This window comes from Cyclopterus lumpus, chromosome 8 (genome assembly GCF_009769545.1).
Source record: "Cyclopterus lumpus isolate fCycLum1 chromosome 8, fCycLum1.pri, whole genome shotgun sequence".
Lineage (NCBI taxonomy): Eukaryota > Metazoa > Chordata > Actinopteri > Perciformes > Cyclopteridae > Cyclopterus > Cyclopterus lumpus.
In genome coordinates this window covers 10,108,798-10,135,304 of record NC_046973.1, presented here as the reverse complement: position 1 = coordinate 10,135,304, position 26,507 = coordinate 10,108,798, and the positions used below count along the sequence as shown (strand labels likewise).

Genomic DNA, 26,507 nt, shown 5'->3' with positions numbered 1-26,507 from the left:
GTCTGTTACTGATGACTGTGGCCGCTGATCACATCTGGATCAGCTGAATCCGCTGATCACAGCTGGATCATCTGAATTAGCTGATCACAGCTGGATTAGCTGTTTAACAGCTGGAGAGACTGATGACAGAGTTTGTGTCCGAACACATGATCAGTGGAATGGAACCTGTTTTCTGGTCCCGACAGTTTTTAGCGAACAATCTAATAACAATCCAATTAAAATATTGATACAAATTATAATATTTTCAGTTGATTTAATGGTGTTAAACTACTAATTATACTAATAAAGACGCAGTTACCATCACTGTGTTATAGCCTGTTAACTGTTAAGCAAACTGCATTAGCATTTTTTAAATGAAACTTCATAACTGGTATGATTGCCAAAAGAGTTTTATTCTGAAGTCTTCCCGGAAGTCGCCTACGGATTTTCTTCCTGCCACTGACACAAACGTACCCTTTGACGCATGGGTACGTCTGGACGGTGAGGGGGAAGCCAGACGACAACAAGACGCGCACGAGACACCAGAGACAGTTCAGCAGGAAGCTCGTCTCGTTGTGGTAAAAGGTAGGTTCACTGCACTCTGTCCAACACAAACATGGCGGCTTAACCACCTCCATGACTGTTATTGTGGAGCACATTGTGCTTCTTGTGTCCGTTCTCACCGCTGGGCGGTCCACACTTGACGTGTTAGACAGCTATTACGAGAGCCACGTTGTATTGTTAGCATTTGGTTTATCGGGCTGCCTTCGTGTGTGTGTGCGCGCGCGCGTGTGTGCGTGTGGGTGTGTGTGTGGTGTGTGTGTGTGTGTGTGTGTGTGCGTGTGTGTGTGTGTGTGTGTCATGTTTTGTAATATGGGACCCCAGAGACTAATTCGACGACCCTTCTGCGTGTGTGCGTACCGTATTGTGTGTGTTACAGTTATGTGTCTGCCTATTGGGTGAGGCATACATGCAAATAATTCAAAAGCGTACATTTAAAAAGGTTTAACAAAGAGAGGTGAGCACGCACTTGACACCCACTCAGACCCAAACACACACTCTACCTATGAAGCTACATGTTTGAACATTATGGAGTAAAAAGGTCCAGAAACATATCTCTTATTTAAAACAAATAGTGTTCCTTCATTGATGACAACAACACAGTCACAACTGTGTTGTGTGTGTGTGCGTGTCTGGCAAGATTAGTCTCTTTACATATTGGAGCAACTGAGCAGATGGATGATGGAGGGAGGAGGGGCAGTGATGGAGGAGGTGGGAATAAATTAGGGAGTATTGGAGAGGAGGATGGAGGTAGAAGAGAACGTTTCTGGAGCTTTTTTTCTTATCTTTATTCAGGAGTCTGGTCTTTTAATTTGAAAGCGTTACACATTGACTTCAGATTGCGTAGTGCATTCCGACTAAAACCATGCCTCACATTAAAAAGGCCCCTGCTTGCGCGTAGACTTCTGCTCTAACTGTTAGCATGTGCTCAGACACGTTGTTGATTTCCTCCGCTTCATCCCTTCTCCGGTCAGGCTGCTTCTGTGTGCTGCTGATACATCTGCTCTCAGATTTCTCTTCTGCTCTTGGTGTTTGTCATCAAGAACATATGTCATATTTCCCAACCAATCGAATATAGATGTCGTACTAACCAATAAAATGATCCCTGCATGGGTGCGTTCGCTTTTTTCCCTTTTACTATAATAACTACATTGGCTACTATTACTAGAACCATCTACTTTATGTTGTCGTAATGCTGACATGGATGCGGTGAATCCACCCCGTCAACAGAGACCAGGCCATCTACTGCTAGCTACCTGAGGTGGTAACCGCTGTGGTCGGCCCCTATTCTTAACACATCCATGGTCGCCCGTCGTTATGCAAATCTGTTTTTGTAAGTGAAAGTCTGGGTCCGTGATTTATATGATTATTGATTATCAATGATATTCCTGTTGGTTTTTGTAGTAGCGGTCACATGCGGCAGCTACCTGTTCCACTAACCGTAACTCTAGCACATGGACAGAAGGCCGGTGTAGCAATTGTAGTAAAGAAACAAGTATGGGTGGTGCGCTGGTAATTTACTTAGCTTTTATTCCAAAAGTGATAAAGAAAGCGATATAATAAACCTCCACTACTACTAATACTTTGATATTTGTAGGAGAAAATAATTAATCGCTGCTTGTTTTAGATGGTGTTGCACACAATGTGAACATATGGAGTAGAGAAATCATCAATGTGAATAAACAGTACTTGTAGTGAAAGCAGTCAGGCTTCAGAGTTAGCGGTCAGTTACAAAAATAGTATTACGTACATATGCATATACATGCATAAATATACACACATGAAACAGGTAAATAGAATAAGACAATATGCAGTACTAGTCATCTGTAATGATTTCCACATGAGCGTTTTACTTTACATTTTTGTTCTGGTTTGGGAGAGAGCTCATCCATTGTCACTTGTCTAGTTTTGTAGTGGTTATTGGAAGTAAAAGTTATTTTGAGAAAAGACAATTTGGCCTATTTTAGAACGTACACATTCCCCATAAGAACATAAATGAATAGCTCAGGGCCAGACATGTTTTCTTGATTCTTAACTACCTGAAGCTACTGTAGATGCTTTAATTCTGCCCCGGGCCGTATCGTAGGGTAATTAACAGTCAAGATGGGCCAAAACCAAGCAATGGCCAAACTGCTGTAATGTGCTTGGTCATAGACATGAGTGACACCTTTTAATAAACCCATTTTGAGAACCATTAGACCCGACCAAGGGCTGCACGGTGGTGTAGTGCTAGCACTGTCCGCCTCACAGCAAGAGGGCAGCGGGTTCGATTCCTAGTCGGAGCGGTCCTTCTGTGTGGAGTTTGCATGTTCTCCCCGTGGCAGCGTGGGTTCTCTCCGGCTCTCCGGCTTCCTCCCACAGTCCAAAGACATGCTGCAGGTTAATTGATCTCTAAATTGCCCATAGGTGTGAATGTGAGAGTGAATGGTTGTATGTCCCTACATGTGCCCTCGATGGACTGGCGGCCTGTCCAGGGTGTCCCCTGCCTTCGCCCTATGTCAGCTGGGATAGGCTCCAGCGCCCCCGCGACCCTAATGAGGATAAGCGGTATTGAAAATGGATGGATGGATGGATGGATAGACCCGACCAAAACATTGAGTAGTACCCGAGATACTGGTTTCTGTAACCTGCTCTATAGAACACACAATGTGTTTTTTTTTGTATGCGTTTGTCTTGAACTACAAATAATATATATAGACTTTGAGACAATGAGATTACCTAGTTATGAAATAGATTAGTTTCTCTCTAAATGTTTATATTTAAATGAGTAGTGTAGGATCGCAGGAATGAACGCAGCAGACAAGGTTGATCTGTTTGGCTGCACACCTCTGGTGCCGTTTATTCCTCTCTCACAAACAAATCACCCTTGACACTGACATCTTGTCACCTTTAACCTCTCAACGCCATCTCGTTGCCCTGGTTATGATACCAGCTCTTAAAGGGACCCTGTCGTCTATATCGTAAGCCACCGCACTAGTCCTGTGAATGATGCGCTTCCAGCAGAGTCCCCTACAGTAGAATGATTTGATGCCCAATATAATACTGAATTACAATAGAATGAATCCGTCCACATAAAATAAGGCCACGTTACTGTTGCATATTACAAGAGGTAGGTCTATAAATGCCAGCCAATTAGTAACAGTGTGAGCAACAATGAATCCTAAAGATATGTTTGATAGAATCAGTGTTATATTTATCCCGTTTTAGCCGGCTGTGTCAGTCTGCATCTCTTTGAAAACTCTCTAGTTTCTTTGATCCTGTCTAACGTGTTTACAACTGGATTGTTCCTAGAATTAGTACCGTGTAGCGTTTCCTACCCCACTTGCTGTCATCAGCTTGCAGTGAAAAAAATAGTAATAGTAATAATGGGTAATAGATGTTGATGCCTTTTTTTCAAATATCATGATTTACATGCAGCCATCCCTCCATCCTCTTCTCCTCTTTACAGGTTCTCTTTTTACTCCACTGCTCTCCGCCTGGGGTGTTGTGTAACGTGAACTCTAGCGTAAGCAACAATGGTTTGTGTGAAGGCAAAACTGAAGGAGGGCAGGTTTCCACGGCAACCATGAGCTGTAGCTGCAGCCTTGCCAGATAGACAGTCAGATAAATTGTGTGAAAGCTGTACAAGTAGAAGGGATTTCATATATTGTTGAACGGTCGGTGTTCCCTCTTTGTTCTCCTCTCTTTCCCCAAATTACCATTGTGTTGTGTCTGTTGTCATGGCAATGTATAGATTAGTTCCGCCCACATTCCCCTCCTCTCATCTCTCTTGCTCTTTCAGTATAAAATGCTCAATTCCAGAACAATCGCTGGGGCTCCGTCCTCCCTCACTAGTGTCACTGCCTGCTGTACATGTATGAATGTGTGTGGTGGGAAAAGCTTCTAAGAACAACACTGTGTTCTTTTTACAGTTCACAGAAGGGTCAGTGTTTCTTTTCTTACTTTCTCTCAGCGAGAAAGCAAATAAGCAGTTCACTAAACGTTTAATTCTAAGTATAGTCACTATAGGAGTGTGTAGTTCCAAAATGTCACCTGCAGTGCTAAAACTATAAACAATAGTGTAATAGATGTACTATTTTACACTCTCTCTTATTTTCTTTTCTTTCTCAGATTGACTGAAGCTCTACCATGCCTGTGGCCTCCACCAGGACAGAGCCTGGTGAGACCAGACACCCTCCTCCTCATTAGCTCCGATGACCGATGTCTGACCTTCCCCACCCCCTTCCAAATTAGAAAAGAGCCGTTCAAATGTTCAAACTGACTGCAAGAACAGCACTTCATCAGGATGCTCTTTTTGCTGTTTCAAAAGTATTTTTGCTAACAGAATACACTCCAGGCAGACAGCCTCATCTTACCTCTACAAATTTAATTAAGGGACATTGTGGCTGAAACCAAAACACATAGCAATTTTACACATGGAATGTTTTAGTTGTCTCCAAATAAAAACCATCAGAATAATGTGGAAGATGCTATAATCACATACACATTTTACACACAGTGCCTTCATTTTATGAGGATATGAATCATACGAATCTTCATACGAATTATGAAGCTAGCTTTTTGCCGATATGTGCGAGAAGCAAAACAGTGGAACACTAACCTAGGGCTGTACCGAACTTTCATAACCGTGTCACTCAATTGTCCGTCCATACTCCAAAATGTTATGAGAAAAAGTAATCATATCCGTAACTCATAACAAGTTTTCATCCAACAAAATAATCTGATTTAATCGACTGTGGGTCAGGGGTTAGCAGGTCCGTCTTTCAATTGGAGGATCGGCGGTTCGATCCTCTACTAGCCCATGTCGATATGTCCGGTTTGTCCGTATACAGGGAGCGCATGGATCTGGGGATCTTGAGTCTCACTGCCGCCAGGTTGATGATCCTCTCGATATTGAAGGGCCGGATGAATTTTGGTCCCAGTTTCTTGGACTCAGAATCAATTTGTGATTCTGGGCTATATGTTGGGGTTTGTCTAATGCATCTCATTATTTTCCTTGTTTCTCCTTCTTATTGTCCCTCTGTCCCTCCTCTGTGTGTGTGTGTGTGTGTGTGTGTGTGTGTCTTATAGTGCACCAGTTGGACACAATGAGCGACAGCACCACCAGTTCCACCACAGCCAATGACCTGGATCTCATCTTCCTCAAAGGCATCATGGAGAGCCCTCTGGTGTGGAACACACACACACATACACACAAACATACATTTAAATGACATCAATATTTAAAATAGAGTTACTGGTGTGTGTCTGTGTGTCTATTTGTGTGCACATATTATATATATATATATATATATATATAAATATATACATATATTTCTGTTTGTTAGGAGCCAGAGGAGAGCCCGAAGGAGCCGCGTCCGTCGCCAGTGAGGGAGAACAACGTGGAGCTCCTGCAGGAGATTCTCAGTGACCTGAACCCCTTCACACACCACTCCGACACTGCAGCTGAGCTCACCCAAATACTGACCCAGCCTCACTTCCAGGTGTTGAACTCATGCATAACATGTAAAACAGTGACAAATATCGTCCAATGTCAAAATGTCTTTGGAGCGTATTAGGAAACCAAAACTTCATCTTAGTTTGTTGAATCTGACAATAAAATGTTTTTTGTTTAACATTTGCACACAGGGAAGACCTGACTCTTTTCTCTACCACAGTTAAAAGAACACATATTGGGATGTCTAACATTTACTTTCTTCCTTTTTGGCTTGTCAGTCTCTACTCGAGACTCACGATTCAGTGGCGTCCCAGGCATGTGACAGCCCCCCCCCCAGCCCTTGTGATTTTGTGGATCATGAGCAGGAAGATGGCCGCACACACAACCTGCCCCGCCGCCGGACGCAATCCGCATGGTGGGAATCCGCAAAGTGGCGGGGGAGCACCTGGTAGGTAACATTAAAACAATTGACACAGCTGAGTTAATTGCACTTTTCTGCTCCAAGCCCTCATAATGTTTCTTTCATTATTATTATTGATGATAGAAACAACAGCTTGCATTATTGTGTTTCAGGGTGTAACGTTCAAGGTGGAGGCTGGTGAGCTGATTATAGCCCGCATCCTCCATGGGGGGATGATAGACCAGCAAGGACTGCTGCATGTCGGAGACATCATCAAAGAGGTGAGGTAGACCATTGAGTATGTTTGACCTCTACTGACCCCTCTCATTCTTTTGATTTATGGTTTGATAGCCTTGAACTAGGTTTTTTTCCTTCATTTTTTTTAAAACCAAAGTTTTGATCTGGCCCCAAACAATAGTGTCTCATAATGGAAGAGTTAGTGGGGGAAAGGGCTTATTGGCATTCTTCATTCGTTAGAAGATGAGATTGATGCCACTTTTATGTCCATACGCCAAATATGAAGCTACTGTCAACAGCAGTTTTGCACAAAGCACTGAAAATGGAAAAATGACAAAACAAACAGCCTGGCTGTATAAATATGTAAAATCTTATCAGTGAAGAAACTCAAGGCTGGGTCCTCTATGTTATTATTTTTAGCTCGCCAAGCTCTTGGGATATTTGTGAACTCCTTAGTAACCTGTCATCTTCCATTGCAGATCACACAAATGTGATTTATTAATGCGTCTGTTATCCAGGTGAATGGACGAGAGGTGGGCCAGGATGCCCGGGTGCTGCAGGAGGAGCTGCAAGCAGCCAGTGGAAGTGTAGTTCTGAAGATACTGCCCAGCTACCATGAAGCCATACAGCCCAAACAGGTGACGGATCACCACACGTGGTCGTGGAAACGTACATAAGGTTTCTGGTGACGGTGGATTCTGAAACGGCCACATATAATATTAGTTCAATAGCATACATTTACAAATACACCATTGAAGACATATGGGTCTTCATCTCCAGATGTCACAAGAGCAGAGGCTTCGAGATCGAGTTGAAGCCAAAATACTCACAGAACATGTTTTTCTAAGTATTAGATGTAGGTTAAGTATCATATTATCGTGATGGGTTCATTGAAAAATGTAGGTAATCGTGTAAAGTTTGGTTTTTGGTGAGAAACTTGAATAAATCCAGTTGATGGTTTCACACCAATATATAATAGATATTAGAAAAGGAAATATGACCTGTTTAACTTCCTAGCACCAGCTCTAATTTGCATTGATTAATGGCATTAGTAGTTCTAATTATGTATTATAACGTGATTAGAATGACTAACTCCATTAATCAAAGCAAATATTTAGATTAAAATCTGATCAATAGCAATACATTTGCAGTATGCAAATAGACTTGTTAGACTAAAGGAGGAGACACTTACAAAGAAAAAAAGTCAATGATGTTCAATTCATGTAAATGTTACATTAACAACATTAACAACATTTCCAACGTGTATTTTTATGTTTTTTTACCTTAGTGTAGAATTGGATATAGAGAGTCATGGAATTCCACTGGTATTGATATGGACTACTGTATCTCTGGTATCTGTATCTGTTTCTCCAGCTGTTCTTTAAGTGTCACTATGACTACGACCCGGCCAACGACAACCTGATTCCCTGTAAGGAGGCGGGCTTAAGGTTCGAGACAGGAGACATCCTGCAGATAGTCAACCAGGATGACGTCAACTGGTGGCAGGTGGACTATAAAACAGTGTTCTACTGATTGTACAGCAGGCAGAGAGCTCTTCAAATTCACATTTCCTGAGATTAAGATGTAGTAAACCACAGGACCATTAGTGTTTTTTGTTCTGAATGTATATGTGTCTGTGTTCTACAGGCCCGTCATGTCGAGGGTGGAAGTGCGGGGCTGATCCCGAGTCAGATGCTGGAGGAGAAGAGGAAAGCGTTTGTCAAGAGAGATGTGGAACTGGCACCAACAGGTCACTGAAAAGAAAGAATAATTAGTACAAACAAACAATAATGATGATCAATACAATATAAATTATTCACAAATGAATATAATGATGACAGGAAGCAGATTAAAAGTCATGAAAGGCCCTTAACAGCTCCAACTGTGAGTTGATAGTTGATGGGTAGCATGTGTGTTTATTAACTGTTTATTTTCTATTACTTCAATACCTCCCCTACTCGATAATGGGTCCCATTGTTCTCATCTCTGGTGGTTCACACTGCCATCTGGTGGTTAATGCAATGTCATTGAAATGTCAAGTACCAGCAATCAGAGGAGCGAGGAGTACGTTGAACATACAAGGAATTTAACTCGGTGAAAGGTGCATCACATTAAACATAGACATGGAATAAAACAATAAAAATATAATAAAAACAATAAACATAAATATGGTAAATAACAAACAATTATATATTATAAAAGAAAAGTGTTGTGTATTTTAATAAGAAAAGTAAGGTGTTAAAGGGTGTTTAAAATAGTCCTGGGATGTGAGAGTCAGAGTCAGTGGGGGTCCCGGACTCTGTTGATGAACCTGACTGCAGCGGGAAATAAACTGTTCTTGTGGCGTGAGGTCTTGGTCCTGATGGACCGCAGCCTCCTGCCAGAAGGAAGGGATTCCAACAGTTTGTGTCCAGGGTGAGAGCAGTCAGCTACAATCGTTCTTGCCCTCTTCGGGGTTCTGGAGGTGAACAAGTCTTGGAGGGACAGATTGCAGCCAATCACCTCTCAGCAGAGCAGATGATGCGCTGCAGTCTGCCCTTCCACAGCGTTGATGGTGGAGTCTGAGAGGGTGATACTGTAGGTGCTGGTGGGGCTGCGTTCTTCCAGAAATCCACAACCATCTCCACGGTCTTTAGAGCGTTGAGCTACAGGTTGTTTTGACTGCACCAGGTCACCAGATGGTCAGTCTCCCACCTGTAGGCGGACTCATCCCCACCAGAGATGAGTCCAATGAGGGTGGTGTCATCCACAAACTTCAGGAGCTTGATGGACTATTGACTGGAGGTACAGCTGTTGGTGTACATGGAGAAGAGCAGAGGGAGAGAACGCAGCCTTGGGGGGGGAACCGGTGCTAATGGTCAAAGAGGCTATATAGACCCAGCTCTTTGTACATTTTAAAATCCTCCAAATGCCAAAAGTTCCTGCTCTGTTTTGCCTGGAGTCCGAAAAATATAACGCATTAATTCATCAATGGGTTGGGAGATTTTACGAGGGTCGCCAAATAAATGTGCAGCATTTCTCCGATAGTCTTTTATTTAACACTTACAGAAGGTATCACATAGAATGTTTGCCTTTCATGTTAGATTCAGTTTGTTTTACTCATGAGAGGAAACAAACCAAAATCTGTTAACTCTGCCTAACATGGGTACGTTGTGATTTATGAAACACATCCTTTCAAAATGGCTGGTTTACTGATTCAAGATATCAACGTTGCTGTGGTCTTCTCACAATGTACAGGTAAAGGCCTATTGGGAATTGGTTGGTGATGGTTTGTCATTTCTAAAAAGTGGGTCGAGCCCTGAGATGTGGGAGTCATGTTTTTTCCAGTTCATCTGGGTAATCATAACCACCATCAGGGAAAGCTAGATGAAAATATCGCTAACACTTTCCAGTAACTTCATCTCATGGTTACGGTGCAAATTTAAATAGTTTGCCGTGAATGGAAGGCTTGACTGGCGACAGTCAGCTAATGCCAGACTAACTCTATGCCCAATTTGTGTGACAGGAAATCTTTGTACTGGTGTTGGCGGGAAGAAGAAGAAAAAAATTATGTACGTGACAACCAAAAATGCAGGTAACGAAGCTTTAAATGTTATTATATGTTTGGCCATGTACTGAGATGTTGTCCTGAGCCACTACTGATACATGTTTTCTCTGTGAAACCATGAAACCTCCTCCTTCTCTCTTTTTTCCAACTCTTCTACTTTCCTTCCTTTCAACCTTCTCTCTCTTTCTTCCCCTCTCAGAGTTCGACAGACATGAGATACTGCTCTACGAGGAGGTGGCCAAGGTCCCACCTTTCAAGAGGAAAACTCTGATTTTAATTGGTGCCCAGGGTGTGGGGCGGCGGAGACTGAAAAACAAGCTTCTACTGAGAGATCCGCTACTCTTTGGCACCACCATTCCATGTATGAAGTTTCATATATTTAAGTAGTCGTATTATTAGGCAGAGACAGATTTAATCCTTAAGATGTATGTGGAGCTTAATTGGGAGCAGGAACAAGCTAATGCAGATGTTTCTGACAGAAAATGATTTGAACAAATGTAAGCTTCTGGGATACAAAAAGGGGGAGGGGAAATACATGTGTGCATACGTGACAGCCTTATTGTGTCCAGACACTTCCAGAAAGCCCAAAAAAGGAAGATCGCGAGAGTCGGATGTACGCCTTCACCAGCCGCAGCAAGATGGAGGCCGACATCAAGAGCGGCCGCTATCTGGAGCACGGAGAGTACGACGGCAACCTGTATGGGATCAAGATGGACTCCATCCACGAGGTGGTTGAGGCCGGGCGCATCTGCATATTGGACGCCAACCCTCAGGTAGCATATGTACCACCCTGTTTTAGCATGAACGTGCTCCTTACATATTAATAAAACCAAACAAAGAAACATCCCCAACTCTGACACCACCCCCTTCACAGCTCCGTCAGATCATTCCTACCGTGTTCCACTAACACAATTATAATCCGGTTAGGAATGTCAAACTCTTCTAGTTATAACCCAGCTATAGTTGTTAGTAAGTATGTAATAACGTGTCACTTTTACACATGTTTGATCACTAGTATGGAGATGTAGGTGGATAAGTGAGTCTACCTTTGATGAATACCCTGTCTGTTCTCCAGTGGCTGCGTTACATAGAATGTGATTGGTGTCAGACAAGTTTAAACAACTCCTTATAGTTATGAATAGTGGGGCGGGTTAGCCAACAGCTGCCTTACACATCTAGCAATCCCAGAGCGCCATTAACATTCACCCATGTAGCTTTTCGGTTCACCTGGCCAATCTAAGTCCAATATTCATTCTCTTTGAGCTTTGTTTTTCATCTTACCAACTCTTGAGGGAAATGCCTCCCTCAGTAGCTGAGTTCAACCAGCTAATCTCAAACGTTGCCGTGTTGTGGTGAGCTGGGAGCGCACAGTGCTTCCTTCACTGAAGCCTGCTGTGGGCCAAAAGGAGAGGGGACAGTAAAGTGGCCATAAAACCAAAACCTTTGGCTCAAAGAGTTCAATGCTGGAGGGCCGGAGGGCTGGCTGGGGAAGTGCACTGTTGGTTGAGCATTCTTTGTGGCTTCTTCACAACAAGTTGCTCCATTCATATAACACATGTGATACATTTTTAGAGCAGCTTGACGGAGTTAAAGTTAAATCAGAATTATTTTTATTATAAGTATACACATACAAATGTGAAGTTAGGTAACTTGTAGTGAGTGTTTTCTATCTGTAAATATGTATCTGTGCCTCGTATAAAATCATTTGCGCATTAATAACTTTATTAATTTAGAATGGTAAATGAATAAAGGCGCAAATTAATAAGTTGTCACATTTTATTAAATAAATAATTCCTGCAGTTATGTTGAAACATTATGTTTGTGCTTACATTTAATGGCATATTCATTTATTAATCAAGTTATTTATTTCTAATTTATATATGATTTCTTCCATCCTCCATAGTAAGGAGAGAATCCCGTTAGTCATTCAGTGTCACCAGGCAGGAATCTCCACTAATTCAATGTGCTCATGTTGTGTTCTAGTCTCTCAAAGTGCTGAGGACCTCGGAGTTCTTGCCCTACGTGGTGTTCCTTCAGTCTCCAGACTTTGAGGTGCTCAAGGCGATGAACCACTCAGCTGTAGAGGCAGCGGTGCTGACCAAGACACTGACGGTAAGAAGCACTTACTTTTCTTTTCAGCTGAAGAAGCGGCGTATAAGTCAATACAAACTGCAAATAGTTCAAAGGAGAGATTCTTGGATTGTATTCACAATCCAATGAAACATGAAAAAGCAAGTCACATGAAACGTTTTCCGTTTCAGGATGAAGAGCTACAGAGGACGTGCGACGAGAGCACTAAAATGCAGGCGGCCTTCGGTCACTACTTTGACCTCAGCATCATCAACGACAACTTGGACGAGACCTACCGCACCGCCAAGGCCGCCCTGGAAACGGTTTCTAAAAACCCCCAGTGGGTCCCGGTCACCTGGGTTTTCTAGAAAGAGGCTGTGGAGAGCAGAGGAGGAAGGGAGATTAATATACCACTGTGTAAATAATGGAAGTTCTTATTTAGATTTCTTAAAGTTTCCAAAGAAATTACATTTGACCATTGCGATAGCCTAGCATAAGAACAATATTTTCTTGCTAAAGTAGCTGCTTTGCAAATAAATCACAGGATATCTTCCTGAAAGTGTGTGAATAAGACGTCCATTATTTAAACAGTGTTTTATATTCTGTGCCTGAATGGGGGAATATAAAGAAACAACAATGAGAAGGAAAAGTAAGACAAATGTAGCTGTGAATGTCAGAAATTCACAGATTTTACCTTGACACATCAGTGTGTGTGTGTGTGTGTGTGTGTGTGTGTGTGTGTGTGTGTGTGCGCGCGCGTGTGTGTGTGTGTGTGTGTGTGTGTGCGCGCGCGTGTGCGCAAGTTATAAGGGCTAAATCTGATCTTTTTTATACATTTTTATTTTAATTTACCAAACATTAGACCTGAAATGTTATCATGAACAAATGTCCATCATGACATTATCTTGCTAAATGTGTTTGCCTGGCTGTTCAAAAACCCAAAGCTCTTCAATTTACAAATAGTAAGAAATGGAAAAGGTCAGCAATTTCTATTATTGTCAATACATTTTTGTGATTGATTATTTAAAGTGGCAATCCATAAGATTTTAGTCCTGTCAGCAACCGTGACCATTGTGTTATGTCATTCAGCAATAGATAGCCTAGCACACGTCTACGTAGCCGTGTGCTGGCTACGTAGTTGTGTTCTAGGCTATGTAGACGAGTGCTAGGCTACCTAGATGTGTGCTAGGCTACGTAGCTTCTTGGTATTTCATTGGTGCTGTCGGCCTATTCCATTCCATTGTCATGAAGCCTTTAAAGAACAGCATGTTGGAACTAAAAACAAAAATCAGGTGTGCACCAGTTGATGCTGATGTTATTTAGCAACTTCTGAACTTAAAAATTAAGAGAATAACACAAAATCAGTTAAATATCAGACACTGATCGTGAACACAGCCAGTGTTACCCAAGATCTAAAGATCCCCAGTATGGTTGATGGAGCAGTCTTACCTAGATGGATCTCCATTGACATAAAAACACACACACAGACAACATTGCACAGAAGCTCTATTTTACTACACAATGTATTTCATAAGAATGGGTAACTCTTTCCAAACATTCCTACTATTATAATTGTATTTATTATTTTGTAGTATTTATAATTATTATTTTTTTAAACGGTTGTATTTATTAACTCAGTTGTAAACAATTTGTAGAGACGCAATGATATACATACTGATTTTTAGTAGGTATGAGATTACCGGCTAGTATTTACAGTATGACACTTCAGAATTTGGTTAGTAGAGACATACAGTTGCCTACAAGTGAACAACATAACAAAAAGATAAAAGTGTGAAAGTATGAAGACAATTTAAACTACAACTCATTTGCGTCATCTTTTTTTTTATTTAGCCTTTTCAAATCGGCCACTAACGCTGTCAATTGTGCCAAAGCTCCTTGAGCTGCTTGTTTGTACTTTGATCTGTTATTGTGGCAGCTACTGAACTTTTAATGCACAATTCATAGTTTAGGGATAGATGGGTAAAATAGCTGTGGGTCATATCTGGCAAATAGGCGATCCTCAGACCAGTCATATTAGACATTTTTAGTGACTCATTCTTTGTGAAGTCACATTTGTATTTATGCAAGTGGCTTGAAAATAGATTTTTTTTTTTTTTGGCAGCACATGTATTGTGTCCTTTCTCTAGGAAATCTCACAAATGCAATAAAACCATTTTTGTCACTGTATCTTTAATGATTTACATTTAGATATGACTGTAAAGTAATTTGGTTTTACCAATTTGTATTTCGTTAATGGCTCCCTGGCAATTATGTGTTTGAATAATTGAAGTATGAAGTGACTTGAAGTATAGGTTTATGTACACGTTATATGTACTAAATATGCACTTATGGAGAGTTTGTCATTTCAAAATGTTACATAACAACATCATTCAATTTGAGAATTAAGGTTACCTGAAAGGGACACTCCAGGGATTCCATAATGTCGAGGAAGTTGCAAGAGATGGATTTAACAAAAAGAATGGTCCAAATTATGGCAGCAGATGCAGAGATATCCAGACATTTATTATGGGTCAAGCTCTAAAAACCCAAATGCTACAACTCCCATAAGGCAGTATCTCTCTATTAAACGTTTTAGAAAGGTCCCCTCAGTGCAAACAAATACATCATACCATTGTATTAATATTAGTACTCCCCATGATCTTGATGTGTAAAAGCTCCTTTAAGTGCTCCTTTAAATTCAACGGTCTGCATTTCACATAAAAGCTCTATAGTCTCTAAAATGCATGGCTCTAAAATGGAAAGTTAATTCATTTTTAACCACATAGTTGTGTTGTAGGACTGATGATTGTTCAAGCTTCTGTCTATACTGAATAAATAATAGATTCTGATTGATTCTGATTGTGTTTTTTTACTGGGAATCATGAGACTATGCACTAAGATAATGCATTGTTATACAGATACTGCAAATGTGCATTTATTATTCATACGTTGTGCCACTCTCTTCCTCTCTGTCCCTCCCTCGAGCCACACTTTCACTCGTCAGCTCTATAGTATAGAACCTAGTGGTTCACAACCTTTTTTCTTTAAACCTCCCCCCACTTTTAATTTCTAATAAAAACTAAGCTCAGCTTGGCGTCTTGACAGATTTTATTTTTGGACTTTACAAAAGTTGGAACGATCCTACGCAACCACCTGTGAAATCTAATTCTCAACCACTTACAGGCAGGTCCATAAGCATTTGTATTGTTTCTAATTTTGCCTATTTACACGACTGCAATGGATTAAAAAAACAAAACAGTCAATATGTGGTTGTAGACTTTCAGCTTTATTTCCATGGATATAACAACATTATAGCATTAACTGTTTAGGAATTACAGCCATTGTTACACAGTCCCACATATGTTAAGAGGGTCAGAAGTAATTGGACAAACTAACATAATAGATATTGGGCTATACAAAATAAACTGAATTGAAAGGTTGGTCATGGTCAGCCTTTTTAATGGCCTCCTTCACTTGCAGCGACACCTCTTTGGTTCTCATGCTGAGAGTTCCCTGGACCAGCTACCAAATGCAAATCCACCAGACCTTTTTATCTGCTTAATTTAATATTTTTTTAATGTACACTTTTATTGATCCCCGTGGGGAAATTCTTCTCTGCATTTAACCCATCCTTAGTTATTAAGGAGCAGTGGGCTGCAGTGAAGCACCCGTTGAGCAACTGGGGGTTCAGTGTCTTGCTCAAGGACACTTCAACATGAACTACGAGGAGATTGCGGATCGAACCGGGGACCTTGTGGTTACGGGACGACCACTCTCCACATGAGCTATACAGTCGACCCAAATGTGTCATGAAATAACCAGGGAACAGGCCACACCTGGCCATCAAACCATTTGTAAGACAATTGTCCAATTACTTTTGAACCTCTGAAAATGTGGGGGACTGTATCAACTTAATGTGACGTTCCAAGACCAAAATATTGTCTGTAAAGCAGTCGGTGACTGAGTTACGAAGTCTACCTGCACAACACTGGTTAGATGAACATGTGAAGCAAAATGCTCTGAATCTAGAGCAACTTTATAACCTGATCGAAGAAAGTCATGACTGTTACTCTTAAACAGCCTTGTGGCTTCTGAAAGGCTCAAATAAAATGATACGTCTTTACTTGTTAACCTTCGTCCATTTAATTACTCAGCCAAGTGGCTCACAAATAACCCAGTTATCAACAACATCTCAGCTCTGAAAGCATCTCTGTTCACAATCATGCAGCGGAACTACTGCGATTCTAAAAAACACATCCTGAGGCAGTTCAGAAGGAGCAACAAATTGGTGCTGAATGTGGCCAATAGTCTCAGTGGAGTCTCAAGAGGCGGTAAACAACCAGCTCTCTCTTCTCTGCCTGTCTCATGTCCTCTGTGTGGAGAATGGGCCATCTGCTCTGCTCTTTGTAGAGTCACAATTTCCCAAACGTCATGAGTTGCATGTCCTTCCTGAACCTTAATAAGTGTCTCCTCCTCTCCACCCCTCACTTTAATTATATTAATCTCTGCACTTTAGTGCTCTTTTTGAGGGAGCGCCTTGTTGGAGGATTTCATATATTTCTGTCTTTGCTCACAAACTGTTCTTCATCCTCCAGTCCTACCTCATCCCTGCTCTTTTGAGGTTATTCTCTCAATCTACCTTAGTTTTTCTTCCTCGGTCCTCTCCATCCAGCTCTCCTCTGCCATGTGGTGGTGGCTTCTTGGTGTTTTGAGCTGTGTGCTGCTGCTGGTGGTGGTCCTCTTCTTCCTGATCATCGGGCAACGATACAAGGTGTTCAGTGAGAAGTGCCTGAGGCCACCGGGACCCTTGGTCACCGACAGCCGGCAGAGGGACGAAAGGCTGAAGAAAGGTAAGATGATACAGAGTCTTACATCTTGATGATTGGCAGGTACTGTCCTGTAACCAGAGTGGTATTAGTGTTCAACATCCCACTAGTTAAGAGAAGCAAGAGAAAGCTGCTCTTCATCTTCAGGATGAACGAAATAATATAGAAGTCGTTTTTCAACCATCTCTAGATGCTTTGAAGAAAATGACTGCACGAATACTGTCTTGTTCCTAGGTAAGACTAGGAATTCAACCTGGACTCACAGAATGTGTACATTACCAGTTCTGTTGCATTTTTTTGACTGCAGATACAGTCAATAAGCATTGTGGTAGAATTAAAAACCATACCACCTTAACATGTAGCCTTGGCTCCATGCAGGGTTTCGTGCGGACCGCGTTCCTCCGGCTCTGGATGCCGTGGTGATCGGCAGCGGTATCGGAGGTTTGACAGCAGCGGCGCTTTTGTCTAAAGCCGGCAAGAGGGTTGCAGTCTTGGAGCAACATGATCAAGCTGGAGGCTGCACACACACCTTTCAGAATAAGGGCTTTGAGTTTGATGTGGGTAAGAAGGCGAAGAGGATGGACACACACACCACACATCTTTCCCTGCAGCTGCAACATTGCTCTTTATTAAAAGAACAAGATGATAATGAAGATGAACCCACATACTATTATGATATGGTGAACAACCCAGTCAGTTTAATATAATTGTATAAACTGTACTCAACACAAACATCATTGTGGTGAATTATAAGTAATGAACCACGGCTGTGATGGCCGCTTTGGGAGACAGCAGCATAGTTGTTAATACAAAGATCATGCCACAAATATGTGCTCCCACTATGAATATGTGCAATATGATTCCATGTACTTTCATCTATTTGTAGTATCAAAGCTAATGCTCTCTAATAAAGCTGGTCTGCAACCAAATCCCACTGAAGGGAAACAGAGTTTGGTACAACAACTTAGAGAAGTCTGTTCCATTGGTGATGGTTTCAAAATGTGTGTTAATAATGAACTAATTCATGGTTTTAGGTACTTCATGTGTGTTTACAAATTGACAGAACATAATAGTAAATGATATTTTAATATTGGAGACATGTTAAAGACATACAGGCAACAACACTGCATGTTTTCCAAACTGCTCACTTAGATGATACGATTAGCCCTAGCTGGCGTAGCAGGTGTCCACCTGCTCATCAGGATCTAATCTAAATGCACACTTCCAAGCTGATGGCACAGCTTGTGGGAGAGGTTTGGAGTTCGGTATGCCCGTGGACACGAGGGAGGGATTGGACTGCCGATCCTCCGGTTAGTGGAGCTCTTCCTCCTGAGCCTCAGCTGCCCCCCGTTGAGTAATTTAATACCACAATTTAGTTGTTTGTAGGCACACATTTATGTTTCAATTTTTTTTTAAAGTAGAGCACAGCAAATGAAGCCCTCCTCGACACGTGTAGAGCTCCATCAATGAATGAATAACTTCACTTCCCACAATACAGTATTACTGATGCTCAGCAGTTTCACTGCTTCACCAATTCTTTGTTTATCTGAAGTTACAGCATTTGTTATTTGGCTGTTTAGGGTTTTTTGGCAGCCCAGAAATACTGATTGATTTCATTTTTGTTTTCTGTTTATAAAATTCTTGAAATATTAAAAAATGGACAATGAACGAAGTAGAAGCAAAGATTACTAACATAGTCACAGAAGGATAACCTCTAAATAATGTCATTGTAGTGCCCCCGTTGCCTATTCAACAATAAGGCCTACTTGGGGCTCGCTTGACGATTGTTCCTGACGCGTTCGATTGATGACACTGTCCAGTTGTGAGGTCCATCATATTTATTATTACCAAAAACCAAAAATCATTTCATTGTCAAAACTTACTTGCATATATTAAATCATAAAATAAACCATAAACATTTGCCTCTCTGGCACAGCCTCAGTCACAAGACTCAAAAAACTTTTCTTCCCTCAAAACGAGCACCAGCTGTCCCCAATGCTCTGCTAATTATATAGGGCCGACGGCAGTAGCAGTCGGCCTTGTGCCCCCCAGTGGTGGGAGGTCCAACATAAACAAATACACAAAATGGCTCTTACAGTCATAATCCAACTGACTGATTTAGCTTCACTTTTACATTGTAATCTCACAAGGACTGGATGAAGAATCATTTGAACTCTAATAAAGTAGTTTTATGTTTTACATTTTAATGCACTGATTTGACCCCCCCAGGGATCCATTACCTGGGCCAGCTTCACGAGGGCAGCCTGCTGAGGGTTGCTCTGGATCAGATCACAGAGGGACAGTTGCAGTTCACACGGCTGGAGCAGCACTTTGACACACTGTTCCTGGGTCAGCATGACCAGCGCAGGTGGGGAACATAATCACATTATGATTATTGGACAGTTAAGTGGTTTCTTTCTTTCAATGGTTTTTTCTTCACTTTCATTCATTACCAGGACTAATCGACTGCAACAAAGCTACAACAAAGCCTCACACAAACTATATTTCTTACTAAGAATTATCAAGGCTCCTAACACATCCATATTTAAATTGTTTTATATTTCCACACTTTTGAGACAGAGGGCTATGAATCCTACCTGGCTTAGAACTAATCAGAACAACATTTCCATGTCTGACCCGCCTTTCCATACATTATCAGGGAGTACCATATCCATGCAGGGAAGACTGAGATGGCCGATAGCCTGAAGAAGCAGTTCCCAGGAGAGGAGAAGGCCATTGATGAGTTCATGAGACTAATGAAGGTAAAGTGGGAGGGAGCTGATGATCATGACTGAATGATGGATGGGAAGGTCGGGAAAGAAGGAAGCAGCAGAGTTTGATGAACGAACAAAGTTGTGTACATTCATGACAAACTTGACCCAATGCAGGTTTTTTCTAGTGGTAGCATGAAAAACTGGCGAGCCCAGTATTGTGTTGCACTTCTATGGAGATGACACCCAAGTGTATGTAGCTGTCTAAGCCTCTTACTGGACTGAAAAATGCACCCACCAGGAAAAACAAAGAACATACTCTTTGTTCGACTCTACAGGTCCATATTCATATATGATTTTTCCCTTTCTAATTATTTGAAATATTTAACATCCTTTCTGAAAACCAGTGGTTACTGCCGTGGGGGCTGCTGTTACTGCCACCAGGCAATGTTGAGGTTTTGAGTTTGACTTGTCTATTCACGTAACAGTATATAGAGCCATTTGTAGCTTGTAATGGAGGAAATGGATAGCTATATGACACTATAATACTACAAGTTTTGTAAACTACTATGAAAAAAATAGATTATTGTCGCAGATCAGATAATAAGAAGCTGTGTGTCTTACTGGTATCGCTCTCTGCCAATGAAGAGGTGTCATTCGTGGAACTTGGATACCAGTAAATCCGTCACTGTATCAGTTCTCTTGTTGTGGTTGTCATGGTCCCCTGACGAGCTGCAGTGGCACATTGAAAACATTGAACTCCAAAGAGCTGTGCTCATAGAGCAGAATGGCGGCCCTCCCTGTGTGTTTTATAAGTAAAGTATATTGTGCCTGTGTGACCTCTCCTTGCAGCTAGCCTCACGGCGGACACCACTCATCGCCATCTTGAAGATCATACCTTATTGGCTGGCTAACTTCCTGGTTCGATTCAGCATTTTGGATCGCATATCCTCAGTGTTCCGCCTAGCAACAACCAACCATTCAGAAATGATGTCCCGCCTCACAAAAAACAAGGACCTGCAGGCACTGTCTGCCTACCTGTTCTATGGTGACTGACACACGCACACAAGCACCACAGACAACACACACTCAAGCAGCACAAATAAAACACTCACACACACTCACTCACTCACATACATACACACACACACACACACTCACACACACACCCACACACACACTCACACACACTCACTTAGATACATACACTCACTCACACACACACACATACACACACACTCACACACTCACTCACACACTCACTCACTCACTCACACACACACTCACTCACTCACACACTCACACACTCACTCACTCACACACTCACACACTCACTCACTCACACACACACTCACTCACTCACTCACACACTCACACACACTCACTTACATACACTCACTCACACTCACACACACTCACTCACACATACACTCATACATACACTCACACACTCACTCACATACACTCACACACACACACACTCACTCACACACACACTCAGTCACTCACACACACACTCACTCACTCACTCACTCACTCACAAGCATGACAGATAACACACCCACTATGTGAATCCTCCTAAATGGTTTCCTCCTTCTCGTTGTAGGTGTCGCTCCTAAAGACTCCAGCTTTCTCATCAACGCTCTCCTGCTTCACCACTACAAACGTGGTGCCTACTACCCACGGGGGGGCGCCAGCGAGTTTGCCTTCCACATCATCCCTGTCATTCAGCAGGCTGGTGGCACAGTGCTGGTCAGGGCTCCTGTGCAACGCATCCTCATCAACCAGCAGGGGAAGGCCTACGGTAAGACTGGGATGGGGATACAGGTTCATGCTCTGTTCATGGTCCACAGAGAGTTACTCAGAGTCTTTTTAGGGTTCAAGTCAGAAGCCTTAATTAATAAGTAAGTTCCAAGTCGCAGGACTTGACTAAAAATGGACCCAAAAAAGGACTCTGCACTTAAACATTCCCCTTTCAAACCCGTGTCCCGTCACAGATGGCACTGGTTTAAATAATTGTGTTGTTGTTAGCCTGATGGTACCCACCAATAAACAGACCACCACATGCAATGCTGGATGTTTCCTGAGGATTCAAACTGTGTACGTGTGTCAGGTGTGACGGTGCTGAAAGGACAAGAAGAGATTGAGGTCCATGCCCCTGTTGTCATTTCCAACGCTGGAATCTTCAACACCTTCCAGAAGTTTCTGCCTCAACCCGTACAGGACAAACCAGGTAACACAGCATGGGCACTGCAGCCACTAAATGTTACATTGACCCTTTTCCTCATTCACTATCGGTTTCTACTGCACACTTCCTGTAATGTGTGTGTGTGTGTGTGTGTGTGTGTGTGTCTGTGTGTGTGTAGAGGTCCAGTCCCTGTTGGGCTTGGTGCGTCATGGCATGGGTTCCTTCTTGGTCTTTGTTGGTCTGGATGGAACCAAAGAAGAGCTTGGCATTGTTTCCACCAACTTCTGGATGTATAAAGACAATGACTTGGACTCACTGTAGGTTTTTATAAAGAAGAAATGTATATTTTGATCATATTTGAGTCGAACATATCCCATGTGATGTTAACACGTCCCTGTTGTGCTTGTGTACGTGCAGTATGGAGCGCTACTCTTCTCTGAGCTCAGAGCAGGTATTGGGCAACATTCCCATGATGTTCATCACCTTCCCATCAGCTAAAGATCCTACATCCAATATCCGACAGCCAGGTAACTGGTGACACTCCACGTGCACAGATGTACACATGCTTGTTAGTTTGCCATCAAATCAGATTCCCTCTTTTATTTCTGACAGCCACCGTGTGACTTTCTATAAAAAAATTGAAATTAAAAGCAACTAAATTATATATCCCAAATAAAATGTTTAACATGTGACTCTAAAGAGTGTTATTGACAAAGGATGTGGATATGTCCAGATTTGTTCATACAGGCAAGGAAAGAACTATGATGAGATTAATAACAATTAAATGAGTTTGGTTACACATTCTATTTCAAATCATTAAAAAAAATCCTAAAATCATTTCCAAATCTGTTTCTATAGATGTTCTATGCACTTTGTGGAGCTGAGCCACAAACACTTGTTTATTACTCAACTTATTTGTTAAACCATTTTCTGTAGCCTTTAATGAAGATACATTTGTATTGTTTATTATGTTTATTGGCTTTTTAAAAAAAATTAATTTAAATAAAAAGCACCATCCTAAAATCACAATCAGTACAGTAAGGAAAGTCAATTCAATTCAATTCAGTTTATTTTGTATAGCCCAATATTACAAACTACGAATTTGCCTCAGAGGGCTTTACAATCTGTACACATACGACATCCCTGACCTTTGACCTCACATCGGATCAGGAAAAACTCCTAAGTTTGAAGGTGTATTTTAGTTTGTCTTCCTGTGAGGCTAAAATAACACACAGCATTCATGTTCTTATTTCACTGAGAATTGAATCCAGTTATTACAGAGTGACTTTTCTGGACAATTTCGTTCATTAGAGCAAGACCAGAAGACATGTTGACAAACATTTGTATCAATGACCACTTATAGTTGCACCAAATATATTTTTTTTGTATAAAAAAAAAGACAATAATGAGCTGTTTACATGGTTAATGAAAATGAATATTCCTGTTTACGTACAGCTGTGCAGATTCTCATCACCGGGGCCAGTGAATCCCACGTCGACTTCATTCTGTGTTTGACGGGTTGACGCCTAAATATGTTGTTGATCTTGTCAAAATAAGGAAAACTGTGCTATTTCGCTTCTTGCACCGGTGGCGCAATATTTACACGACGTGAACATCCTCCCTCTTTCTTCAACCACCTTCTTAAAAAGGTCAGCGTTGAGATATTTTGCGCATGTCCAAAAATGTGTAAAAGAAGGTGTGTTTCTCTTCCGACCAGAAATGTGGGCTTTTCTTTTGGGCATGCAGCTTTGTTGTTGTTATCTGTTCAATGCAGAGAGCTGGTTGTAAACAGGAAAGTAAAATAAGTCAAAGTAAAAAATAAAACCTTGTGATGCATATTCTGAATGCGTTGTATACATGTCTAAAGAATGCTCCTCAAACCTGAATAATATCCCAAATAATTTCCCACGTTTTTATCGTAAAATGCTCCATTCAGAATAAGGCCGAATTCACTATATCCAAACAGAATCTGATGTTTACATGAGCCATATCGTGGTCATTTCCCCTTCTTATCTCGCTGCAGGTAAGTCCTGCATGACGCTGCTAACCATGGCTCGCTATGAGTGGTTTGAGGAATGGGAGGGGACCAAGCTTGGCAAGAGGGGACAGAACTACGTGGATATGAAGAATGGTATGGCCCAAGAGATGCTGGACTGGGCACTAACAATCTTCCCTCAACTTCGGGACAAGGTAATGTATTCCAGACTCAGAGTTCACTTACTAGCTTTATTCCTGGGGCTTTCAGGTCTATCCCACACCCGTCCTCAGTGAATGGAACTCGGGTGTCACCATTCGATGTGTTGGGCAGTGGTGTATGGTCGCATTAAGTATTTTATCATAGATATCTAAGATGTTCTTTTAGTTTTCTTCCCTGTGTGTACACATTACCAGTCTAAAATATTTCTCTGTCTCCAAAATAAATGTAGTAAGTGCAAAGATGCTGAAGTGGCAGCTGTTTTGTCAGTGAATAGCATGTGTGTTTATGTTCAGGTGGTGATGGTGGATGCTGCCACTCCTCTTACTAATGTCCACTATTTGGGCGCTCCAAGAGGTGAGATGTACGGGGCTGAACACAACCTGGAGCGTTTCACTCCAGACACGGTTGCCAGGACACGACCGCAGACACCGATCGATGGCCTCTACCTAACAGGTAGAATAAGACTGTAGAATCCAGACCAGATAAGACTGTTGTCAGAGAGCAGCCTGCTGGATGATTGGGTGTGTGTGGGTTTGTGTGTGCAGGTCAGGACGTATTCTGTAACGGCATGGCTGGGGCGCTGCACGGTGGACTACTCTGTGCCTCTTCCGTCCTCAACCAGGTCCTCTACATTGACCTTCTAGCCCTGAAGAGCCGCATTAAAAACAAACGGACCAATCGTAAGATGACCTGGAAGTGACAGGGCTGTAGTGGAGGGTACATTTCTCAAAAAGCATGTGAGCTTTTACACATGCTTTGGGGAAGGCGAGGCAGCTTCCTAGCACATTTCAAACACCTGTTTCTGTTGTAAATTTAAGGATAACTTCTTCTTTGTTCTTTGTCGACATTTGTGCTATGCAAGAATACAAAAATTATTACAATTCAAACTGGCTCAGATAATGGTATTCTGTCATTCAAAGGACCACAAAATAAGTAACCCCTATGAGCTTAGGCCAAAGTTAAACCACCCAGTTTAACTTGATGGATCAAGTAGCTTGACTGTAAACTCCAACATTCATATAACCTATATTATCAGTACGTTACGTTTTTAACCACAATTGCTGTTATTTACACCTATCAAATCCGAAATCAAGTAGCTTTATTTGCCCAATGTACACAGGAATTTGACTAAGTGAGTAAAACTGTACAGTGAAACTAAAAAAGTTAGATACACTATCTAACTTTTAACACTGCCTCTAAAACAGGCACGCTTTAACCATAACAAGGTTCATAGGGGCATCTTAATGTATAAACATGTTCTATTATATTTTATATATATGTGATTTATATTATACAGTATTTATATGTTATTATAATATATTTATGATATGTATATTGTATATTTACATTAGATGGTATTTATATATCATATTATACTGAATATTATTATATGATATATATATATATATTAATATACTGAATTGTATGAATAAGATGTAGTGTTGGAATAAATGTTAAAAGTAGAAATGCTTTTTTTGCATTGAATCCTACTGGGATGTTTGCTGAAATTGATTGGATGGCCGCCACTGCCTAACCCACAGCCTGTCACTTTAATGATTGTTTTTTTTGCTCCAACCCATATTCAATTCAATTCAGTTTATTTTGTATAGCCCAATATCACAAATTACAAATTTACCTCAGAGGGCATTCAGTGAAGACCCGCCCTACGCTGTCTCTGATTGGCTAGTACTTGTTCCCTCCTTTGCAGAATTTGTTACGTTTATTGCTGATGAATAAGATTGGTGGAAGCTTGGGCGTGTTATTGATTTCAACTCGGCTGTGGAAAGCTTCTTGTATGGTGCTATTATATATATAATTGCAATGTCCTGATTATGGGAGAATTATTTAATTTAATTTATTTGTTGCGATACACGTTACCTATATGGACCTATTTCATACTTAATATGGTGTCATAATTAAACTTAATGTTGATATGGCACACTCATTAACAAGAAAGGGGTTGCTGACCCCTGGTCCATATTTAATCAGTCGTCGGGGTTTGAAAGGGGGGGAACTAGGATGAGTTGAGATAAACAAAAGCTAAACTGCAGCATAAATAAAAAAAAACTGATTTGGTCCAGGGTCAGGTAATAGAAATACATGAATAATTTGAGAAAGCACAACAACTATTACGTTCTAGCTTAGAGTTTAATTTGTAACTTCAAAACAAAAGATTGGAGCTTGCTATAAAATAATTGACATTTTTAATACAGAGACTAACGCTTCACAACCCTATTTCAATCCACTGTAGCCCACAGTAAACAACGTACATAGTACTCTATCCACTTACTTGCTTTTTCAGAGCTTTCAATGCCAAGCCAGCTAAATGTATTGTTGGCTCGGCATGCATGAAA

General features: G+C 41.4%; 2 protein-coding genes across 2 annotated transcripts; both read left to right on the top strand.

The window, feature by feature from the left end:
• Nucleotides 1-449: 449 nt before the first annotated feature.
• Nucleotides 450-12,790, top strand: LOC117735292 (MAGUK p55 subfamily member 2-like). The gene is given in 16 exon segments (XM_034539823.1): nucleotides 450-564; nucleotides 4,651-4,699; nucleotides 5,611-5,708; nucleotides 5,868-6,023; nucleotides 6,256-6,364; nucleotides 6,367-6,425; nucleotides 6,551-6,658; nucleotides 7,133-7,252; nucleotides 7,989-8,120; nucleotides 8,262-8,364; nucleotides 10,120-10,188; nucleotides 10,361-10,522; nucleotides 10,731-10,756; nucleotides 10,758-10,934; nucleotides 12,145-12,273; nucleotides 12,423-12,790. Coding segments are annotated over 15 exon segments (1,656 nt in total). The 5' UTR covers nucleotides 450-564; nucleotides 4,651-4,668; the 3' UTR covers nucleotides 12,600-12,790.
• Nucleotides 12,791-16,915: 4,125 nt separating this feature from the next.
• LOC117734767 (all-trans-retinol 13,14-reductase-like) lies at nucleotides 16,916-24,853 on the top strand. The gene is made up of 12 exons (XM_034539033.1): nucleotides 16,916-17,081; nucleotides 17,436-17,618; nucleotides 19,287-19,425; nucleotides 19,717-19,819; nucleotides 20,621-20,816; nucleotides 21,375-21,572; nucleotides 21,882-22,001; nucleotides 22,135-22,273; nucleotides 22,374-22,483; nucleotides 23,980-24,146; nucleotides 24,447-24,606; nucleotides 24,699-24,853. Exons 1-12 carry the CDS (start codon nucleotides 16,916-16,918, stop codon nucleotides 24,851-24,853), a joined length of 1,836 nt encoding a protein of 611 aa, XP_034394924.1.
• The last annotated feature ends 1,654 nt before the right edge of the window (nucleotides 24,854-26,507 follow it).